At 43.5% G+C, this 24702-nt stretch overlaps 1 protein-coding gene across 2 annotated transcripts in view; it reads right to left on the reverse strand.

Annotated features, from left to right (window-relative positions):
• WIPI1 (WD repeat domain, phosphoinositide interacting 1) overlaps positions 1-23903 on the reverse strand; it is a 43122-nt gene extending 19219 nt beyond the window's left edge. Inside the window, exons 1-4 of one of the 2 annotated variants that reach the window (XM_044449516.1) lie at positions 23683-23903; positions 13538-13620; positions 8123-8292; positions 5735-5831 (exon numbers count right to left, since the gene is read on the reverse strand). In XM_044449516.1, coding sequence (XP_044305451.1) covers positions 5735-5831; positions 8123-8292; positions 13538-13620; positions 23683-23750 — 418 coding nt within the window. In that variant the 5' untranslated portion in view covers positions 23751-23903. The remainder of the gene's footprint in view (positions 1-5734; positions 5832-8122; positions 8293-13537; positions 13621-23682) is intronic. The other variant, XM_044449517.1, reaches the window with a different exon arrangement.
• Positions 23904-24702: the final 799 nt, after the last annotated feature.

Here is a 24702-nt window from a genome sequence, read left to right on the forward strand (position 1 = left end):
AATGCTACGCTACTGTTGCCGCTTTTGCCTGACTACGGAGCCAGCTAAGCCCAGGGATGCCAGTACCTAGAGAGAAGGTTGCCAGAGACACTGAATACCAGCCCAGCAGAGGTGCCCACTAGGAACTGCCTGACATCTGGGGACAGCCCTGGCTAGGCAGAATGAGAATGGAATGGAAGGCACATTCAACTCGGCCTCTCTCTTCTTCCCCCAGCCACATTTCCTCTCCTTGCATCTTGCACACTGCCCTCAACTGCCATGGTTCATCCCTCAGAGTCCACATTTTCCCCTTCTGATATCTGGTGGAGAGGGGGCTTTCTTCCTCCCAAAGCACAGAAGATTTTCTTGTCTACCCCTCCATGTGGAACCAACTTCTATCCTCACCTTCTGCTAGCAGGTTTGCAAATTTACTAATGGCTGAGTGATGATAAACTCAGTTCTGAGACTAAGTTCACACCCCTATCCATTGCTAGAGAGTGCTGGGAATTGTACAAATCTTTTTCTGCCTAAACATGCATAGGATTGCACCCTAAGGGTTTGGTGTGTGAGGGATCTCCAAAGAGGACTATGCTTTGTATATAAATGATACAGAAGATAGAAAAGCAGAATATCTTAGGGTGCTGTCTTAAGATAACTGTGCATTCAAAACTTGTTTAGTCTATTACCAAAGAATTTCTCCAATAAGGAAAAACCTATGCTTTGCCAAGGAGGGGGCATAATGCTAGCAAGTGTCCCTTGTGAATGTCAGGTTGCTCCTGCTGCTACATGTCACAGTAGTCCTGCTACAGGTTAGAGGCAATGATGGCTTGTACTAGTACAGAATGTTCTGCCTGTATTAACAATATAACTTGGCACTGGGTCAGACCTAATTTGGGATTATCAGCAAATGGCAGTGGCAGTGTTGGCCCAGAAGCCTAAGTGATATAGAATCAGCATAGTGCCATCTTAGGACCAAAGCTGATCTAGCAGTATTCAAACTTTTCACAATTTTATGGAGCTTTTCTGCTTCCTATCATATACTGGAGATGCAACTGGAGAAGGACATTGGTGGGAGAGTTTGAAGCAAATGGGTTGAAGCATGAAGCCTCAGAAAGAACCAGGATTTCTCAGTTTCAGGTATTGTTTTGGGGAAGTAACGAAACCTTAACTGCTGGACAAAGGATGCGTTACAAAAGAGACACCTAGAAAGAGCCTCCCTGGAGAAGCAGAGTTGGCTTGCTAGTGTGAAGCTGGTACAAAGAGCTCTCTAAGCTAAACACTCCATCCACAGGGTGACCCATTCACTGCCATCGCTTTTCTGAAAAACGCAAATATGCAGGCCTGCAGTTTTCTCATGCCAGGATACACTATTGAGGACCTGAGTGACAGGAATGTATTTTGCCTCTCAGATACAGTTTGGCAGGCATATTAATGGCCTTGCCCCAACTTTTTCACTTCTGTGGAATAAGACCAGTGTTCTTGGTTGAGGGCAAAAGGACACTGCAGGGCAAGAGGCAAGCTAGCATCTCACCTCCTCTACACCACTTTGTGAAGCCCCAGTGGCTACCCTAATGCAGAAAGGTTGGTTCAGGTTTATGCAGAGCTGTATCCTATTGGATTGAAGTTGATAGTGTGCAGTCTAAATTAAGCCTGCATGGACCAGTCTTTCAGGAGCTTAATGAGTGATGTACTATATTCTGGTAAAAATAGAATAATTCATGCGAGACTTGCAGTTCAGAAATGCCTGCTTTTTTTCAAATACAGGCTTCATGCAAATCCCCACCTCAAAGTTCTGTGGGGGTGGAATTTGGTGATTTCCACTGGGACCGCAATAGGCTTTTTAAAGAATGGTTTCAAAAGGCCCTGCATTTACACCACAGTTCTATTCACTGTCCACTCCCCCAGGAACTTAAAATAAAGTTTAAATAAAATCCAGATAAAATGCAAGGCCAACCCGCACATTTAAGGTAACACATTTGAACTAAAGTGTTGAAGATGCCCAGGGCTGAGGGCTACTGAACCCTCCACCCACCTGTCCTGATCGCCATAGTCCTTCCTCCTGGCATCCTTTTCCCATGATCATGTCTAGCCTCAGCCTCACAGGGCAAGGGGAGAGAAAGGGCCCCTGTGGGCAGCCTGCAGGGGCCGAAAGAGTAGCAAGCAGGAGGAGATCAGCACGCTTTGCCTGCTTCATCCTCAGTGCTTTAAATTACAACCTTGGCCCTGCTGTTTAAAAGGGATTCGTGCAGAACCACATTTGAAGGCACAGGTTTGCCACCACTGGAGGAAGTTGGAGCCCAAGTACTAGTGAACTCAGCAAAGTTACTCTGAGTAAGCAGCCAAAGGATCAGGCTGCCATTCTAAAACTGGATGGCTCAAAAGTTAATCCTAATTAAATCAAATGGCTTTTAGTTCCAAGTGAATATGGTTAGGATTGGCCCAGGACCATCATCGCAGAGCTCCATAGAAACAGAATTGAGAAAAAAATATGATCAAGTTAGAGCCCTTTCAGTGAGCATTATTCACTTCTGTCAATAATTTTGAAACAGAGTTGGAGTTCATTTAAGGTTCAGTGCTCCAGCCACTGGTTGTCTATGCCTTTGTGAGCTGTAGTGGAGGGTTTTAAAAATATCATTTAATCATATCCAAAGCTTTCAATGGGCTTAATCTGCAGCTAGCAGCCATCTGTTAAGAGCCTGAAGTGGGTCAAAGAATAGTTTCCAAAGGAACCCACAAGGCATTCATTTTCTGCTTGTTAACTGTGCCACTGAATCAAGCATACAAGGGTTGGGAAAGGGTCCACTTAGTCTGGCTCACCTCTTATGGACTAACAGCAAGTCAGGTTCTGCTCACCAAGACGTCCTGGTTAGTTGCCCTCCTAGCAGGGCACCAGAAGCACACACAGCCTCCAATGTGGGCTTTCCAGAATCTAGTCTTCTCCTGATGCTGCCTTTACTGGATTCATAGTCTGCCTCTCATCTTCTCTATTAGGACTGGAGAGATTCAGGTTCAAATCCCCACTCAGCCATGAAGCTCACTGGGCAGCAACTACTTCTCAGCCTGATCTACCTCACAGTTACTGGTGTATTCACAATGTGCAACCCAACTTACCTCAGTTAAGTACCAAAGAGCCATGGGCTGGAAGCATAGCAATTGAGGAAAAATAGAAAGGAATGGGCAGGGATGGGGCAGGGAAGATAGCACTGTGGCCATTTCCTCTCCACTGTGACTTCTTGTACGATTTAGCTGAGACTGAAGCTGTGGTCAGGTTTTTCCTGAAAGGTCTTGGCCAAGGCTGCTTGAGGTTATGAAGCAAAAGGGTACGTTTAGCAACTGCTGAGGTTAAATAATCAGTGGTGGGGGACAATGACAGAAAGCTAGTTACTGCTCAATAAAGAAGGATTGCGGCATTTAAAATTGATGGCTACGACCATGATTTCAGGGGTTTCTCCACCAGAAGGTAGAACAACTGGGTGGCCTTGGGATGTAACCTTCAGTTATACCAGACTGATCCAGAGTGAGAGCCAGCTAAAGATTGCTCCTCAGTCACATAGTTGAAAATCCTGCTCTTAGACAGGATGAGCAGCCACACATGACCTTTTCCACACGTGTGCAGTGGGACTATGAGGAATCACGGAATGTGCACCGCACACACAGAAGCCTTCTCCCTCCCCTTCCCCAGGAAGAGCAGAAAAAGGGAGAATAGCTTGGGCGCTCAATTTAAGCGAGAGGCCAGTCATACAGAATGCCACAAAGGTATGCTTTTCTGCAGCCCAGCATCATGTTTATTAAATAAATAATGTATAAATCATGTCAAAGCTGTTCTTAGCAGTAAGCATGCTTCCTGAGCAGTATCTCTAAGGTATTTGCAAAACAATAACTCTAAAATAGTAACTCTGAAGAACATTCTGAATTGGAATACGGAGCTGCTCTGTAGGTTAAAACAGGCTGGAATCTGAACTACTATTCCCCCTTCCAGGGAGATTTCTTCCCATTAAGTATTAAATGTAGTATTAAATAGCCTTCCCCAACTAAGTGTAGCTGTTGACGTACAGCTCCCATAATTCCCATCCATTGACCATGCTGGCTGGAAATTATGGGTCCCAACACATGTGGGGGGAATAAGGTTTGGAAGCATAACAATAGCCAAATCCTAACCATATGAATTCAGTGACATATTCCACTGAACCTGCTTTTAAGAAAACTTGGGATGGATATCTCAATTTAGTAAAAGCAGTCCCTAAGATAGCCATATTCTTCATCCCAGTCTTTACCAACACAATCATGCATGAGGTACAAAGGGTATGTTACATCCTTTGCCACTAAGGATACAGACAGACATTCTACTATTTCACATTTGGGAAAGTATAATTCTCTAGAATCAAAGGACAATCCATATTCACTATCTCCATCATGCACTTGGCACATCAGGTTTTCCAGAATCTCATAAAACTAAAGCTTAACCCTGTGAAAACCCAGCATGTCCAGACAGAGCATGGAGCCTTGTTAGTATGTGTGCACCTGGTTGGGTGGGGAGCAGGAGCAAAGGGTCATGGATAGCAGCCTGGAGATGCAAATGCCTAACTCCTGCATTTTAAAAATGCATGGAAAGCAAAGGGAGGGCAAAAAAAACCACCAGTCACACCTTGGTATCAACTCAAATTGCTCCCTTTCTAAAGTTTACTGTTCATGGCAAATACCAAAGTGTAAGTAGTGATGCAAGATGGTATGTTATAACACCACCGACTTGTGGATAAGGCCAGCAGAGAAATATTGCTACACTCTCTCAAGAGGAAAAAGAAGAAAGAGGAACTTTCAAGCCACATACTGGAAGATATCCCAATATTATGCATAAATCAAAAAGCAAAAACCCTTGAAGGGTAAAGAGTAGAGTGGAAAATGAGACCATGAGGATGCTAGGACTGGGACATGGACAGCAGTAAAAGTTTCTCCCCACCTCACTCTGATCCATCTTGGCCCAAGATAAGTTTGCAGAAATGCAAGTACAAGATGCTAGCAAAATTTTCAGTGTGGGTGCTTCCAGATGAGGCTGTAATATTTCACCCTCAACTGCTGAAAAGCTTCATCATCCTAGGCTGGTGAAAGCATTAAAGCTGGATAAGGCATATGGAAGAAAAACAGAAGATCAGAGACAGAGACTGTAGTGGTTTCACTAGCAGCAGGGAGCATAGAGTGGAGGAGGGGGCCCAACAGTTCTCAGCACAAGGATAACTACCGCTGACAGGATTCCATTGCTTTTTTGGGGTGGAGGAGGGGTCAGAATAGGCCTAGGGCTATAATCTAATTGATTATCCACTTACACTTACACTTACACCTGCTGCAACTAACCTGAAGGAAAAGGAGGAGAAAGCAACCCTTAGAAGCACAGAACCAAATGAATACTTTCTTTTGGGTAACTGAATAAATGAGAAGACAACTTTCAATTTAAGAATGCAGCTAGAGGGGCTTCGACATGGCACTCTGTTGAAACGGGGGCCAGGAAAATAACAGCAGCGGCAACTTTTAGTATTTCTATACTGCACAATAGCTGAAGTCTTCTGGGCAGTTTACAGCAATAGATAAAAGGCAACAAGAATATCATAAAAATGCAGTAACAACAAAGCAACATAAGCTATAAGTAACAATAAATATAATCTTCCTTCTCCTTGAATAATCCCTCTAATGAGCTTCCAGACTTCCTGAACCAAATGCATCTCTCTCAACTTTTCTCTGAGAGAGATGTTTGCTCCCTTACCTGTTGAATTCAGAGGGGTGTCCAGGATTGTTTTCAGAAGTTTCATGTCTTTAATGTTATGAATATAAATAGATTCTTCTAAGCAAACAATCAGTCTCTGCAAGGAGGGGAAAAAACAGATTCAGAACTGAGCAGGTACTTTGACCCAGTGGCCTTCTGGGCCCTTCCAACTGTATGATTTTATGAAAAGGAAATGCCTGAAACATTCAAGAAGCCCATCAAGTCATATCAAGTGCCCTGGGAAGGTTTGTAGCTCAGCTATTCCTTCTATTCCATAGTTACAAATGTTATTTTCCCCCTCTTTTTCTCTCTTTAACTTCAGAGATATGCTTCACTACTTGAAACCACATAAAGATTACAGAACAGTCTTTATGCTTTCTGTCCATGGCATCCAAAACAGCATTGCTGAGTGGCCGCACTAGTCAGTTCAGTGGTGCCTTCCGAACAACATCACTTCAGCATTTTCCAGTGCCTCAGATTTAATACTAGGGTGGTAAAAAGGGTTCCCAATAAAAGGGCATTTCTCAGCCATCTTTATTGGCAACCATGAATTCTTTGAACTCAGAAATACAATTACATGGCATAAAGAACTTCCTATGATACTAAGTTCCTCAAAGAAAGTAGTACTTGTTTGGTCTTTTAAATCCTGCTATTAATTCGTCTTTTTAGAAATAAATCCCCAGTAGTCCTTGTGTGATAGCATAATCATTCCTTCTATTGAATGTTACCTTATTTCCTTACAACCATCTCCTTTCTAAGATAAGCACTCTAGCCTTTGTCTCAGCAAACCTGCTGCAATTCTATGGATTTTTTAAAGGTGGGTTGACCTTTAAAAAGCAGCATTACATACATATGAGGAAACCCTGGGCTGAGAAGCAACCCCACACTTGCTATCGCTCAGATTAGGTGCCAATTCCATGTGCCAACAATTACATCAGGAACAATAAGCTGTGCGTGCAGGAGTTCAAGCACATATATTTCCTCTACATGGCTTTAAGTAGTTGCAGCCTTCCAATATTTTTTCTGTACTATGGGAGCATCCCAGTAGTAAAGAAAGCTGAGCACCCACTTCCCCTACCCTGGTGTGACCATGGAAATCTGGGTATGCCAAAAGGAAGAGTCAAGTAAAATGATTAAAGAGCTTCGCTGCAGGAAAAGGTTTGAGAATATAGGGTGTTTCAGTTTGGAAAACCCATCACTAAGGTGGTGAGGCACCAGAGAGGATCAATACATTCTATATAGCATGGTGAGAGTAAAGAGAGACCTCTCAGGGTTACCCAGCTGCAGTGTAGCTATGGTTACCATATATCCAAGATAAGCAATTGAAAATCCAACACTTTCATGGTCTGCTGGCAAGCCTTCCAAAGGCATTTGTGTGACCACCATTCAAACAGGCAGTGTCCCCCCGCCATGTTTCTAATACAATTGTCCTGTCTTACAAGTGAGGCAGATATCACGGTCATCCACTTGTAATCCTCTTGTGAATTCCCACTTTTCCCATCCTTTTTCTAATCATTCAAGAATCCTGCATGGGTAGCAGAGAGCACTGAAACAGGATCTCAGTCCTTCAAATTAGAAGCACCTGCTCTTACTTCAAAAAAGCCAAGGATGTCATTGTCTGGAACCAGTGCTCAAGATACAACCCAACAAGGATAAGTAACAGCATCTCAGCTCTCAAGAAATAGGTTATATTGACATTTCAGTTCTCTCTCTAACCAACCATGCCCTTTCATAGCTAGAAGCCAAGATCTAGTATTGCCAACATGTGTAACTAATAACGATTCTGGAACCCAAGGGTCTCAGCAATTCAAATTAAAATGATTACTCCCTTTACAAAACTAAGATTTTCCACCAGGGTGTCCAATGCATAACATCAACAGCACAAAAGCTCTGCTGTTATGAAAAATTGAATAACATTGTTCATAAATTTCATGAAATTTAACTGTTAAGGCCTGGAACCATGCTGGATGAAGGCTGTTCCTAACCTACCAAGAGATGTGATGAGGCTACTGTATACAAAAGTTGCCACTACAGTGAAATACTTTATACTACGTATGCTGGGGTAATTTGAAAGGCTGCACCTCAGGTAAGGTTGCCCATTCCCATGCTAGAGGCTTGCCTTTGATTCTAAACAAATGACTATGATGACAGGGACAATATCACAATAATGAATGGCATATAAATATCTAAATAAATGCATATCCCTACAGACATACTTTGTTTTAGTTGTATTAATTCCACTAAGTCAAAGGGACTACTTTGCGCAAAAAAAAAAAAATCTGGATATGCAAGATGATGTCAAAAGGATGAAGTCTAACCAATACATGCAAGACAATTCCCATCACACTCCTTGATGACATAGGAGCAAGCAAAGCCCCTAACCCTTACCTGTCGATTGAGGCGGATGGAGAGGATATCACTAGAATAACTATAGTTACAGATTTCCGTCCCTTTCTTGAAATGGTAGACATTCATCTGCCGAGGCTTTGACCGACTCACCACCACCACCAGGCTGCTGGAAAAGAGGCGCTCTACAATGTAAACATCTGGAATTTCATCTGTGCAGAGCAGGGGAGGAAACAACAGCAACAACAAAAAGAATATGGTTTATCTCTGGCTTTATTAATATGAAGACCACTTAACTAATCTGCATTTCTGCTTTTCATCAATCAGGGAAACTGATTTGTCCAAGGTGGAGAGAGATGGATTTGAAATTTTCAAAAATGGAGGTTCACCATTTCTGATACTTTCTTCTTTTTAGTAGTCATAACAACATTACACCCTGAAATTATCATATTACCTGGCAGATCCCAATTATAATATCTACAATCCCTCCTCCTCCATAGTTTCTTAAAGCTCTGACCATGCAGACATCCCGACTAGACCACCTAATCAGCCCTTTCCACCACCATTTTCTCCTTGCAAACCAACTTTTTGTAACATGTTCTCTGATGAAAAAATCTGGAAATTCTGCAACTTCTGTGATCTTTGAGCTGGCCTAATAAAGATGGATTTCTACTGCATGGGTTTTCCTTTTTTCTTCTTACAAATAATTTGCTTTCTTAAGATTTTGTGTAAGGCAGCATTACTTTTCAAAAGAAGGGGGCAAACATATATGCATTATGCCAATTAAAAAGGACAAGGATGACTTATCAACTTAGTTGTAGCTTCAGTTGGTACAGCTTCTCACAGGCAATGTGCAGGGTTGGGCACTGGGCCAGAGAGCAGGGGTTAATGCATGGGTCCTCAAACTACGGCCTGGGGGCCAGATCCGGCCCACCATGCCCATTTGGACCTGCCGTGCACGCACTGGCACCCACGTGTGCACCCTCCACTGCCCACCTCGCCCTGCGTGTGGGGAGGCAGCGGTTTGCTCACTCGGAGGAAACGATCTCCAAGCGAGCAAGCCGCTGCCTTGCGCGCCCGCCTCACGGCGTGTGCCCCCCACACGCGTCTCCCCACGCACACCCACCTGTGCCTCACCTTACCTCACCACACACACCACTCCCGCCCCCACGCCGGCCCGCGCACATCGCTGGCACCCCCTTTCCGGCCCGCGCCCAGCACCGGCAGCTTTCAGCTGGCCCCTGGTGGAAAAGTTTGAGGACCCCTGGGTTAATGGCTCATTTCCAAAAGGAGTTGGCATCAGTTGCTTCCTACAGACCCAGAAAGCTACTGCTGTAAAGGAGGAGGAGGGGGTATAACAATCTCAAACTGAGCTTTTTGGTCCTCTTAGTAATGGGACATACATCCCAACAAAAAGACAGGCAGACTGATGATGAGACAAGACTGTGTTCTGGAAAAGGAAGGCTCTGTGGAGTGGGTGGAAACTAAATACGTTTTCCAGAGGAAGCAAACAAGATGTACAACACCTATCACCTCTCTGTTTGACAGCCTCAACAGGAAAGGATGACCCGGCCTTTCTGAGGAAAGGTCTCAGCTAAAACTAGAGAAAAGGGGAACATTTCCAGATCAGTTTACATAGGCGGTATTGGATGATAAGGTCTTCTTCCTGGCCACAATCCCAAAGTCTGCTTGCAACCAGGCTATCCTTCCTCACAGCTGCTTCCAGTAAAGCTCATTCACATGGGCCCACAAATTGCTTTTTACAAATGGGGCACTTTCAAAAGGGCTTTCATGTTTGGCAGCTAGTGCAAGCAGCATATGCTGGGGAGCATCATAAAGAAATTACAATATGCAGATGGATCTCTTGGGCATTCAGGCTTTGAACAATGAAATCATGTTCATTGACCCAGTGTAATTGTCATTTTCCTGAATTATCTATAAAAGGAGTTTCCTTCCATATAGGAACCACTTATGGCACAATACGCCACAAGAGAGGTCTGCTAATAGAATTTTAACTTTCTTCAGGAGCCACATGTGGGTTCCAATAGTTTGGCTTCCGCACAAAATCCATTATTGCGGCCTGCAAGACTGGGCCCTGCTAACAGCTTCCACTGGCTACTTCTGCTGAAAGACCTAAGGAAGATACACACAATGATTGACAGTTATTTACTGAGGGAGGTTCTTTAAGTCTCCTCTGAAAATAAGTAACACACCTGCTCAGTTTTCTTTGCTGAAATGGCAATAATTTCTGCAGCATTCAATTTGAAAGAAAATGCTAGAAGAAACATTTCACACTTAAGGTTATTATTTTTATCTGTATCCATTTGCTAATATCCCTTTTTTCACTGAGATCACAAAGAGCTGCTTCAGATGTATCACAAAACCATTGTTCAGTATTACAAAAATTAGCTGCACAGGCAGCCTTTTCTCCTCTGGCACAGGCACAAGAAGGAATTCAGAAGCTTTTAATGGTGGCTTCTCAGAACATCTGAATCCAGAAAAACTGTGGTTAATCTTAACTATGGTTGGTGGAAAGAAGGCAAACTCAAAAAAAATTTATGACGCTAGCTTACTTTCACTGACCATAGGCATCATTACCTACATACTACATTATGGTTAAATTAAATTAAAATGAAATGAGAAATGTCTAATTTCCTCCTCAGGGCTGTGTCAGAAGTAAATAGAGGAAAGCACACAAGCCCAAGGATCATTTGAACGTAGCTATTATGAAGACATACTTAATGTCTTCATAATGTCTTATGTAGGCAACATATGCATAAATATCATGAGCAAGCACCACTAAAGGCAATGGGATTTACATTTGAGTGTAAATGGATAGGACAGTACTAGAAATACATGTTTTCTTATATGTAAAGTTAAGAAAAGGTGAACACAAAATTAATGCTGTGGAAGGCAAAGTTGCATAATTTATTTGCATCTTACCAAATGGTGGCAGGTCAGATTATATTGAACTACAGTGCTACAGCAGGGTCACAACATGTTCCCTTAAGGACACACTTTGGCTGACAAATGTGTATCTTTGCATTTCTCAGTTGCATGATAGCAGGACAGTCAAATTTACAGCCTTTCTTAGGAAGTCTTTAAAATAAAATGGTATTGACAGCCACCATAACGCAGGACAAGCAAGCTTCTCATGGCAGTGAAAAACAACCTTTGTCCCTCTTAAAAAGTGTAAGCTCAAGGATCTCCTTCATTGTGTTTGCAACCCGGAACCAGCTGTGAGGATATGAGCTCTGTGATACACAAGTCAAAAACATTTTAGGTTTTTAACATAACAAACTTTCCAATAAGCCTAGCAGAAATATTGCTCCACTCCTTCCCATAACCTCATGGAAATGGTGGCCCTTGAGAAAGAAAAATTAAGTAATGCTATATGGACAATTTTGAAACAGAGAGATGAACAGTCTTGATCCAGGTAAGGTTAAACATTTGCAAGTCACTTCAATATTAGAGGGTTCTTAACTGATCGTTTAAATCAGGTGTGTATGGGAGGGGCAGGGGGAACTTCAGCTTCCTCATCATTAGCCATGCAGGCTAAGGCTGATGGAATCCAACACCTGGAGCGTCACAAGTTTTATCCCTGACTTAAGACTCAGCAGGCAAGTTGATGGTCCCCCATTTACTGGTTGTACTCATGGTCAAATCAAAGCAAAGCTAAGGGCAGGGTAAGGAGCAATGGTTATGAACTACATAAAGGTAAGCAAATGTAAGAAAGAGGTCCCATTCTAAGCTTTTCAACATTAGAGGAAGCAGGCTAAGAAAATTTTTCAAGGAAAAGATGGCTTTAGCAAAAGGCTGGCCTTGAGTCCTTACTGCTCTGTTATACTATAGCAGTGTTCCTCACTATGTTTTCAAGCAAGATCCACTCCAGGCACTGCCAACAAGGCCATGTAGGGTCTTTCCCAAGCTATTAAGTGGCTCCCCTTCACTTGGGTCAAGCTGTGTACCAGAGTCAGCTGCAAGATTTTTTGGGCCACTCCTGCTTGTCCTCTTCCACACTATCCAAGCAAGCCCTCAGCTAGTTCTCAGGCTCACTTGGCTTTGGACTGGAACACAAAAAGTTCCCACCATTGAAAGAGGGCTTAATGCTGCGAGGTTGCCTAGTATAGGTCCACACTGCACTCCATCACCCCTGCATTCTATTTCCCTCCCAGGCCTGGTGCTTCTGTGGTACATCAGTGCAGCTACCCAGTCCTCCACCACCAAAGCGACTTGGCTTATTGTTCCTGTATCCCCCCTCTTTCCTCACTGTCCCAGCTGACAAGGGGCAGGTCTCCTCACTCCCTACACACAGTAGAGCAGATCATAGCCGCCAGCTCACCACTAAAGCAAACAAGGCAAAGATAGAGAGCTCCTGCTGAAAGTCAGCACCTATCACTAAAAGAAAGAAAGCCGCAAAATGAGTGAATGAATGAAAGAAAAATGTGGACAGTCACACTTGCAACGATTGGGAGCTACCACTATGTAGGAATTGCCAGCTTCCCCTGGTGCCAGATAAGAGAAGGCTGATCTAGTGTTACATCCAAATGCAGCCACTCTGACTCTGCACATGCTTAGGTTACTCTAGATCCATTGGGTTGTATTTAGGGTCAAAAAGTCATGGCTTACATCTTAGCTACTCCTTTAAGTTATCCCCTTCTCTGCCCCATATACCAATAATAGGGAATTCACAAACTTCATGGCCCCAAGAGTCACTTGTCACACCCATACCAGTGATACTGATACATTCTTTCCTCAGCAGCAAGGAAAGAGTGATTGGTATGGGAAAGGAAGTGGAGGACATTCTGTCTAACCCCCTTCCCCCAGTAATCCTCACACAGAAGGCTTTCTAGTAGTTCCCAATGCTTACTGCTCTTTCTTCACTGTAAAGAGTGCTCTGTATGACAGGCAGCCATGACAGGATCAGCGGGAGACTGGTGGGGGAGAGAATGTAGGGGCAGGCTGGGGTCCGGGCACTCAGGGGGCCACAGTTACAGCTTACAAGCAAAGGGTGCAGGTTGTGCACCCCTGAACTACAGCAATATACAGCTGTAATTTCTCAGCAGCATCCATTCCTGCTTGCTAGGTAGGTAAAATTCTGGGAAATGTCATTTGATCCCTACAATTCAGTAAAGATTGCACAGATGTGCATTTAATCTATTCCTGCTTATTTCTGATTGGTCCTGAACTATTACATACTGAAGCTTACTTCAGATTAATACTGGTGTCACAGAGCCCTGTTCTCTGTTAGGCTTCTTTGCACACAACTGCCCCTTTAACACAGCTGCCTCCAGAATGGTTTGAATACAAACAAGGCTGCAGCCAAGAGATGCCATCTGCTTTCTAGCAAGAAGGATAAAATAAAATTGCTCCTTTGAGGCAAATTAAAGTGCTGTAATGCGGAATAAAGCCTGTTGGCAGCCAATAGTTTGTTCGAACAAAGCGGAACAGACTTACTGCTCTCATGGACCTGATCCAGCTGCTCCACAGAACTCAAGGAAAAAAGTTTGTATCCAGTTTTGGTTCCAATGGCCAAAGAACTGCAAAAGACAATATAGACATTAATGAAGTTCAGGATCAGGCACATTCCACACCAATTACTGCTGAAGGATTGTAATGTATTGTTTTCTTTTTTATAGGGAAATAGAGCTTGCAAAAGATCTGGGAAGACCAGCAGAAAATCCTACATATGCCACCTTATACTCTGTGAAGAAAGATGGGATATAATAAATTAAACACATGCTATGCTAATTTAGCTGGAGGTTGAACAAAGGTATATGGTGACAATAAAACTGGACCTACTGTTGTTGGGGGCAGGGATAGTGAGGAGTCTTACAGATTAGGGTAATCATTAAAAAGTGGCTAAGGTTACTGGTCTAATAATCTTATTTTCCATGTTCAAGCAGGGATGCAGAGCATCAGGCCCAAATGGTCATGCTCTCTTCCCCTTATCCCCTTTGCCCCAATAATGTAGTGGTTTCCAGCTTTTGTACACTTCCCCTCCCTGCATTTCTAAATGCTACTCCTAAGACTTCTTTACTGGCAGTGAGCTTTGGTCTAAAATATACTGGTATTTTTTTCTGGCCCTGCCCTTTGTCTTGGGCCTCACCCACCACTGGACAACAGCCCCCAAAAGCTTCTCTGAAGTTATGCATAAGGACCCACATTATCCATGGGGGATAGGTTCCAAGCCCCACACTGGATGTCTGAAAATGCAGACAGTAGTGAACACTACATTTGTGGGGGTCAGGGGCACAGGACCCCTGCAAAAGTGGAAAAACTTCTAATATCTCTAGAGTAGACACAATTGCACCTCTTCCCATGAACAGAGCCCACCATGGCACCATGGTATACAGCAGAACTGCAAGCAATGAAGCAATTGGGAAGGTGGCTTGAGAGCTGGTGGAAGAATATCCAGGCTAAATCTGACCAAACATGCGTAAGATCTCATTATTGAGCCTACTCCATGGTGGTGAAGAGAGCATTCTTCTCCGCTAGCATCACATCCTCTCAGTGCTGCTCAATGGAGCTGTTTTGAGTGGTCCATGGCTTTTATGAATTGGCCCTAAAGACCATCAAGGAGAACCCTTGGCAGCCTGCTGTTACAAGTTTGCACAGCACTTCAAGGATAACATCACTCAGATTCAACACAAATTGGACTCCATACTTGATGCAGTTTCTATAACAAAAGTACCCAGAGCCCCGTCTAGTCCCATTTTATTGGAAAAGCTTCAATTCTTGAGGCCTGATGATATGGACAGGGTGGTTGGACAAGTCTGGCCCTTGACCCTTGCCCGTCATGGCTAGTCATCAAAGCCAAGGAGGCAATGCGCTTCAGGGGCCTGGTGATGGAGAATGCCTCTCTGATGGAGGGTCAGGTCCTGTCTCTGTTAAAAGAGGTAGTGATCAAGCCTCTCCTGGAGGAGACTAGCCAGGAACCAGAAGATTTTAACAACTATAGGCATCTGACCAACACTCCCTTCTTGAGTAAGGTGCTCGAGTGGCTGGTGACTGGACATCTCCAGACATTCTTGGAGGAAATGGACCATCTTGATCAATTTCAGTCCAGTTTCAGGCCTGGTTATGGGTCAGAGACAGCCTTGGTCATCCTATGGGATTGCCTTTGACAGGAGAAAGACAGGGGAAGTGCATCCCTGTTAGCTCTCCTGGACCTCTCAGTGGCTTTCATTGCCATCAACCATAGTATCCTTCTGGATGGCCTGGCTGGATTAGGAGTTGGAGGCACTGCTTTGCAGCGATTCTGCTCTTACCTGGCTGGACAATTCCAGATGGTGTCACTGAGGGATAGCCTTTTAGCCACATGGCAGCTATGTCATGGAGTGCTGCAGGGTTCCACCCTATCCCCCATACTGTTTAATATATACATTAGACTTTTGGAAGAGGTCATCCAGAAGTTTGAGCTGAGGTGTCATCAGTACAGTGGTGACACTCAGCTCCACCTCTCATTCACATCTGATCCAAGTGAGGCAATTTTGACTCTGAACCAGTGCCTGACCAAGGTGATGGACAGGATGGGGGACAGCAAATTGAAACTTATTTCAGACAAGACAGAGGTGCTACTGATAAGTGGAACCTACCCCAATAGTGTTTTCCAAGCCATCCCATGGGTTCTGGCCATGGCAGGACAAGAAACTAGTGACTAAAGTGACTTTACCATGGAGTCCTCTACCCAGAGACTTCTCTGATAAAAGAGATTTTACCAAGGACTGCCCTTATACTGTCAAGCCATATTTATAGTTGTCACAGCTAAAAGGCCCCAATAAAAGGAAGGAAAAGTGCTCAGCAAGCTGGATTTGGCACACACTACTAAATTCTGCACTTGTACAGAATTGCAGACTACAGGAAACCCTTTTTATCTATTGCCTTGTGCAGTCTCCTAACATAGCATTTGTGAAAGCATTCCTGCATTTATTTATTATACAACATGTATGTACACGGAGATGTTCAGAATAAAGTAAGGAATAAATCAGCTTGTGTCCTAAGGGGCACACAAGCTTAATTTAAAGTGAAGCAAAGTGAAGGCAGTGGCAGTAGCAGAGGGAGACAAAAGGATGAACGCAAGCAGATGCAGCAGTGCACAGATGAGGAATGTGTGACTCTCCAGATATTTCTGGACTACAACTCCTATCACAGCTCACTACTGGCTATGCTGCTTAGGGTAGATTAGAGTTGCGATCCAAAAACATCTGAAGAACCACACATTTCTCACCCCATAGTAAACAAGAACTGAGACCAACTCCAACACCAACTCCCACTTTCTGCTCCCACACCACTGGGGACAAAGGGGCTTTGACCCTAGTAGAACTATTTTGGGGTCTTCTGCTCCCTACCTCCAGTGGAAACCCCACTGGCAATACATTTAGACTTTTCACTGGTATAAATGGAGCCTCCAGGGCTGATGCCTCCACATTGCAGGGATCTTCTTTACCACAAAATAATGTTAGCTCCTTTCAGACAATCATCCAAAGTGGTTAAGGTTTGTTCTGCTTGGGTTAAGCCACAGGGTGATTTGTTCAGAAGGTAATATTAGATCTATATCCTACCTTTCTTCCACAGAACTCGGCTGCACATAGAGTTCCCAAGTATATCAGGTTCCCAGGAGGAGTCCCCCCAGGTAACGCCCAGTTTCCAACCTGCTTCAGTTTAGCACAGCTGTACCATGTTCCAGCAACACAGCAATGCTCTTATAAGCTATATATTTTTGATGAATGGAACTATGGAACTATGGGATAACAGTTCTGCAACAGACAGAATGATTGTTCTGCTCTGTGCATACTACTAGGTAAAAAAAAAGCATTACGTCTACTGTTGTCTTGCTGGCTTTCTTACCTACATGACTGCACACTGTAAAGTTGGAAGTTGGCAGCCATGTTAAAATATGCTGACATGAAAACCAAAGAGAAATTTGCATGAAACATGGAAGCATCCTAGCATTTTCCACCAGCGCTCTTTTGTTCAGGTATTCAACAAGCACATTTTCACCACCCACAAGAAAGCAAACTAGTTGTCTACTTTGCCTTCCCTACCTGTCAGAAATATTAGCGTTTACAAGCTAGTCTTTCTATCTATGAATAAGACAGTAATTAGGAGACTGAAAACAAGAGCTGTAGTAAAATGTGCCTTAGGCTGCAATCCTAGAGAGCAAGAGAGAGCAGCAAAAACAGCATTAACTACTAAACTGATAAGCATTATCTATGCCTTGGTTAAATCACATTTAGACTGCTGCAATCTGCTCAATATAAGAGCACATGGAAGAGCATCCAGATGCTGCAATTGGTGCAAAATGCAACAGCAGAGCTGCTAACCTAAGCACAGTTTAGGGGTTACATTACATCACTACTAAAAGATCTGAACTGTTGCCAATTATTTTTCAGACTCAATTCAAAGTGCTGGCTCTAACCTTTAAAAGCTCTAAACAGCATAGTGCCAGGCTATCTAAAGAGCGGCTTGTCTTGTAACAAACCTGCTGGTTATTAAGACTTAGCTGTCTTGTATCTCTGCTTGTCAGATACATGGAATGAGGCCTGTAAAGTGTTTTTAAAGGTGCCAACATATCTCTTTAAACTGACCTTTTATTATACGTAAAACTGTAATACAGTTCTGTGGTTTTTAATATTTTTCTTGATAATTCTGTATGCCATCTTGATAGCTTTTAACAGACAGGCAACATAGTAATAATACATTAATTAAATAAGCCAGGGTTTCTCAGAGTTAGGTACAAGACTCCAAGGCAAGGTTTATGTTCAAAGCCTGGTCAGTTGCACTCTTGCCTTGCTAGGCAGCTGGCTGGCTACTGGACTACATGGGCCCTTAGTCTGCTCCAGCATGGTTCTTCCTATGTTCTTATGACAAGGGCATTATATTTGGTGAGATAATATCATACCTATCTAGCTCCCTGAAATAAATCTTGAATCTAGCTGCCTGCATTTTTGGACTTCCCTTGAGGATGTGGATATATGAATTATCATGATAAATGCCTGCTCTTCTTCATTATCACTACAAAATAGACATTACGCTGACTTTTAGTTTAGAGTAGCTGACTTCCTTATGTGACTTTCTCCCTACATGACACAGGACTTACAGTCAGAGTAGTTAACAGATTTTCTTCACATTCCTAGATTATCTCAATTTTTCTTTCCCAGTTGAAGTTAGTCTTTCTTATAACCTAACAATTCCTCATTTTGTTAAACATCCATCCTCCAGGGTCTATACATATGGTAATCACAGGGTTCAGTTTCTTTCTCTCCTCCTCCTGTATCTTCCAAATCTTCTCTGTACCCCCCCACCCCCAGTCAGACTTGGGATATGCACAAGGGGCTGCTAGTGTGTGTTTTGCACGCAGGACACTATTTCATACAATCCAATTGAATACATAAATAAACCCATGGACTTGCCTATTCACATTGGAAGCAGAGGTAGCTGTTAAAGTAGCTTCATTCCTTAAAATATACATGTACTTTACCAGTAAATGAGGCCTGAATCTTTTTAATATATCAGTAACCTAAACCTCAGGCAAATATTTCCACTACAATATGAACACTATTGTTTCACGGTACTTTCTAAATGTCAGTCTTCCAGAGGTATGCCGGATTTAAAACAAGAAAGCAAACCTGTAAAGCAGGAAATGTGACACAGAACAGAATGAAATACTTCAGTGGCCTTAAGTGTTGTGGGGCACATCCAGACCGAAATAGCTCTAAAGTGCCATAACAAGGAGGCTGCCAAATATCAGCAATACATTGGTCTATCAAGAAAAATGCAGCCATTAGTAGTCCTAAGAACTAATCATTCATTACTTATGGTGGCTTTCTCCTGTCACTCACCTTCCACAAGGACTCCCACCCCCCATGAAAGCCAAGCATCAGTCAAGTTTGGGTTCTTCATTATCCCAGTTCCATTAGTCAACATTTATAACAGATGCTATTTAAGTGCAAAGCACTAAGAGCAGATGCAGTATCATGGTCTACAGCATTTTAGACTGCAGGTGAACAACTTTTTGTCTGAATGTTTTCCTATATGCAGAAAACCTTTCCCAGCACTCTGAAAAAAGAGGTCTAAGTTTAGCCTTCTCAAGATGCTCCCATTCTAAGGGCAGCAGAATGTGCAATGGGAAAGTTCAAACGCCCAGTATTTTACTTGCAGCTTAAGGTGATACAGCCCAAGATGTACAGTGCCATAAGATATTTCTCAATGACAGCCAGTGTGGCACAGCAGTTAGAATGCTGGGCTGGGACTCAGGCGATCTGGGTTCTACTCCCTACTCAGGCATGGAGCCAACTGGGTCACTTTTGGCCAGTCAATGCCTCTCAGTCTAACCTTACCTCACAGGGTTGCTGTTGTGAGGATAAAATGAAGAGGAGGAGAATCTTGTAAACTGCCTTGAGTTCCTTGCAAGAGGAAGAAAGGCAAGATATAAACATAATATAGTAATAGACACACCTCTGCACTGAGTAGCCAGCCTACAGGAGGATTGGTAAAGTCAGCAACACTTATATTACTAGCTGAGAAAGATCAATAGTTACAAATCTGAATAAAATTTGAACCTTGCATTCATGACAAAAGTTTTGGAAGAGCAGAGCTGGGTACATCTCAGCCTCATATTAATTTACTGATTCTCAAATATGGCTGCAGGACCAGCAACATTTTGTACAAGAACCTGGAGTAAGACAAAAGCCTGCTCATTTGCTATTGGTCCTCACATGCAGTTTCCCAATTCTGCGCTTTCTGCCTGGCTTCTAGTTTATGCCTGCAACAACCTCTTCCTATTTTTGAAGCACTCTTCCCTGCATATTTCTTCCTCAAAATTCACTTCACCAAAGAACTTCCAACTTTCTAGACTGGTTTGCCCATTTTCAGCCAATTCCTCTTGGCCACTGGGCCACTCCCAGTGAAACACTACTAAGTTCGTGCAAAATAAGAGCTAAATCGTGGCAGCAATCTTGATGCTCTGATACAGCTTTGGAGTATGGAATGCCCAGGTTTCAGACACCTCTTTGTTCTGGATTTCATGAACAGCATGGGAAAAATCACTTCATAATAGTAGTATTACTTGTAGTATTGCTGAAGTGCCTAGTACAACAAAGACTGCATTAAACTCTGATCAACAGTAGTAGCAGTCACACTTTGGAGTCCCACATCTGTTCTGCAGTAACACTTGTTCTGCTAACAATGACCCAGACAAGTGCAACAATATAAAGCTGTCTCACTGGACTGCTCCATCCAAAGAGGAGTATATCCTGAAGATAAAAAAACACGGAATACTACCCTAATTTCCCAGACCATAATTCACGCTGGAAACTAGTTTGGCCAAAAGCAGGCACATCTGGGAGTCAGAAGGGCAGAAACAAGAGAGTCTTTGTTTATGGCAAATTACAGCTGTGGTGTCCTTATGCCATGGAGGAAAAAAAAACTTTTTCCCTTCAGAGGACAATATTTCCATTAATATTTTACCTGGAAGTCACTGAAATTGCTGGATCTATGCTTTGTCTTGCTTTAGAATAGCAACTGGGCTGAAGCGCAGCACCAGAGCATATGCTCTCCATGCAGAAGTCCAATCCATAGCAATTCTGAAATTCTTGAGAGCCACTGTTAGCTAAGGTAGACAACAGACTACTGGTCTGACTCATATAAGGTGACTTCCTATGCGGTTTTTCTTTTCTGAACCCCCATGCTCACAATAAATAAATGTCTGATTACCAAATTCTGAAGAGACTAGCCATTGTCTCTAGGACCTACTGTTTTTAAGGTTCTAGAAATACATTTATCTGACTACTGTTGGAGAAAGACTGCAGGACTTATGGTCCTTAAGTCCTTAATTCTACATCCTACTAACTTCACTATATGCCATGTTAAATCTTAACCCAATGGCAAGAACTAGATCATTCATATTCCCATTAATGTATTTCTAGCTCAAATGCTGCTTTCCCCTACCTGTTCATACTGGGTCAGTCCACAGGCACATATTGCTCCACAACCTTCCTCAGAAAATGCCCAGTTCCACAGAGTTTACAGCACCTTGCTCAGTATCAAGAACAGGTGTATTGTTCTTCTACCAAGTACAGATATATTGTGGAGTGGTGGCTTTTTACTCGTAAGTGCCTAAACTTCATGCAGTATGGATGGACATATAACTTTATAATCTGTTCAGTGGCAAATTGCACGTTGTTAGGTGCTGACAAGTCCTCTCCAACTTATATGGCAACACTATGAATTAATGCCCTCCAAAATGTCCTGATATTGACAGCCTGCTCTTGTAAACTCAAGGCTGTGGCTTCCTTTATGGAAGTGATTCATATCATTGCTGGTCTTCCTTTTCTGCCTTTGACTTTCCCTAGTGTGGAATCTTCTCCAGTGAGTCTGGGTGGAGTGTTATTTAGTGCACTTTGCTGGAAAATGTTAGCTTCAACCCTTGGAATAAATGAGATGAGAAATATGAGATGGGAGGAGGCAGAATGAATGAGTGTTTGTAATTGTCTGCATTCATTTTGATTCTTTTGCAGTGCTTGCCATTTGATATTCAAACTCAAGCCTGAAACCATGAGAACTTTAAACTTGTTTTTATATGGCTGCAGGGATTGTCAGAACCTCACCAAAATGCTAAGGGGAATGTCCCATAACAAACCCTGCACTAGGGGAATTATAATTTGCAACTGATAGCAAGATTACTAATATAGAACTTCAGACTCTGTCACTTCCAATTTCAGCAATAACAAAAACTGTTTCATATATTATATTAAAACCAAGCATGTCTTTAAGTTTTAGCATGTTCCTGACCTATTATGAGCAAAGTAGTACCTATGTTGATGTTTTTTATCTGTTTTTTTACAGAAAGTTGTGCATTTTCACAGCTTGCTTCTGAAATAGCCTGAAGTGCTTGGTCCTGCCTAATCTGGGAAGCTAAGTAGAATCAGGCCTGGTTGAAATCTGGATGGGTGACTTAAAATGTTGTGAACCACCCAGTGTTATGGGCTGTATAGAAATGTACTACTAAAAAGAAGTTGTCTTTAAACATGTACTTAAATTAGTGTTTGAGCCAGTGTGGTGTAGTGGTTAAAAGCATGGGACTGGAACTCAGAGGATCTGGGTTCTAGTCCCCGCTCAGCCATGGAGCCAACTGGGTGACTTTGGGCCAGTCACAGACTCTCAGCCCAACCTACCTCACAGAGTTGTTGTTGTGGGGATAAGATGGAGGAGGAGAGATGATGTAAGCTGCCTTGAGCCCTTTGTAGGAAAAAGGCAGGATATAGATAGCAATATAAATAAAATAAATAAATAAATATATGCAACCACCTCACATTCCAGGTTAAAAGCAGGAGCACAGTTTTATTATGCTGCATTATGTTACCAGAACCACAAGAGCTTTAGCTCAGAGGAGCAGATTGTAAATTAAAGTTATTATTCCTTTTATTTATAAAATGTACTGCCTGTTCTTTATAAAAATACAAAATAAGTATATTTTAGATTAAATAATGTCTTTGTTTAATGCCTCCTTTATCCAATAGGTGTCCATTACAGTTATTTTAGAGGCATCTTTGCAATTAGATTTTTAAGACATCAACTAGAAGACACTTAGCGTTTAACTTATGAGCACACCATGACAACATTTCCTCTTAAACAAGGCTTCCCTTCCCTTCCCTTGACATTGCATTCACAGCATAAGCTAGAAAAGGTAACCACAGGACAGAAGCGAAGAAGAAAATTAGGACATAACACACTGCAGCCAACATTTAAAGCTGGAGAGTAATGAAAGGAAAACACAGGGCCTTTGAGGTTGGTGGACTCAGATTTCTGAAAATGTTGACCTATTCATAAGATAGTGGAAGGCCAGCTCATACAGAAAAAGAAGAAGTAAGGTGAACTCAAAGGGCTAAGTTACACTCCATATACTGTGGGAAGGACAGGGATACAGAAAACCCCATTAGCTACACTAATCCCTACAGCAGTCTTCCTCAACCTGGTGGCCTCCAGATATGTGGGATGGCGGGCTAAGGGATGCTGGGAGTTGTACTCCCACACATCTGGAGGGCACCAAGTTAATGAAGGCTGCTCCACAGTACAAAACGCGTATCGCGCTGGTTTTAATGCACTAGGCAATGAGACCCTGCTCCAGTGCATTAAGAACTCAAATAGTGTTTGGTCTTCTGTAGATTCGCAACCTAAAGCAGCGGCCAATTAATTTTGTTTACAGTTCTCTGGATCGCCCACACCATCCCTTCTCCAGCCCAGACTCTTTCGGTTAGCCTTACATATCCCCACCCGTTTTCTCCTCCCAAAACCTGATTCCCTCCAGCATGGGGCTGCCTGGAGAGGAGGGCGGCTTTCTTTCGTGGGCTGTGCTCCTTGCCAGAAGGCGGAGGGAGAGAAGGACGGGCAGAGGAGCTGACACTGCTTGGTCCTGCCCCCACCTTACGTATTTATTTATTTAATTTCTATACCTCCCAACAGCTCTGGGCGGTACACAAAGCACATTAAAAAAAACCCAGTAAAATATACCTTGTATAAAAACATAAAACATCATTAAAAGTTTATATTACAAAATGTAAAAGCACATATTAAACAGGTTTAGATAGGTATAAACGTACGTGCAGTCCTGATTGTAGGAGAAGCAGGTCAGCGCCTCCGGCTCCCCCGCTCCGCCGGCGGCCTCCATGGGCCGCGGTTAGCGCCGAAGCCCCGGCCTCGCTCTGGCCTCCCCGCCCCGCGGCCCGGGGCTCGCTGTCCTCAGCCGGCCTTCGCTCCCCGGGCCGAGCAGCGCCCCAGCTCCGGACCACAACAGAAGCGACAAGAAGTCTCCTAGCCACCGCCGGCCCGGGGGTGGAGCCATCTGCCTCGCCGAGCTCTCCGATTGGGTGGCGCGGATTCGAACTGGCCGCCTCGTCCTGTCCCCGCGGCGGCTGGGTGCAGGCCTTGTGTCACGAGAAGGGGCCAGCCCTCCCAGGCCGCGCCCACGACGCCAACAGGGCCGGCCGCGATTGGCCGAGGCGGTGGAAACAGCTGATGGTGGCCACGTGGTTGTGTTGTGGTGGTTGCATCAGACGGGAAGGGTGACAGCCGTGGGCGGCAGGTGGGCCGAGAGGTCTGAGGTGGCAGCCGCAGCCGCGGCCTCCGGTGCCAGCTCTTGCCCAGTGCCGCTTGCAGGCAAGCTAACTTCCGCTAGCAGCTGCATTCTTTGTTATTCCAATAACGACGGCGTGGGAGGTTTTTTATTATTTTGTTGGAGGCTAAAGGTGCAATCTTCGACCTGTCTAAAACTTAGCTTGGTTTAAAGAGCGCGATGACTCCATAATAAAGACTTTAACCATAATCTGGAACAATGTAAGGGTATAATCCTATGCATTCTTTCAGGTAACTCAATCCGGCGTTTCTTCGAGTAAACATGCACAAAACCACGCTGGTGGGCCATCGTCTTTTCTGCACTGATGCGGATTTAGGGTAGCCAATCAATCAACTATTTTCCTTCACTAATGTGGAAGAACCCACTCATGGCTGGAGAGGAGAGAGACAAAAAACATGCAGAAGCAAGTGAACTTGGGGATGGCTTGAACAACCTACTCACAGAATATGTTAATAAAGGTCTTCATGACTATTAATATTGGAATTTT

The sequence above is a fragment of the Varanus komodoensis genome, unplaced genomic scaffold, assembly GCF_004798865.1.
Source record: "Varanus komodoensis strain SLA01 unplaced genomic scaffold, ASM479886v1 scaffold59_1, whole genome shotgun sequence".
Taxonomy (NCBI): domain Eukaryota; kingdom Metazoa; phylum Chordata; class Lepidosauria; order Squamata; family Varanidae; genus Varanus; species Varanus komodoensis.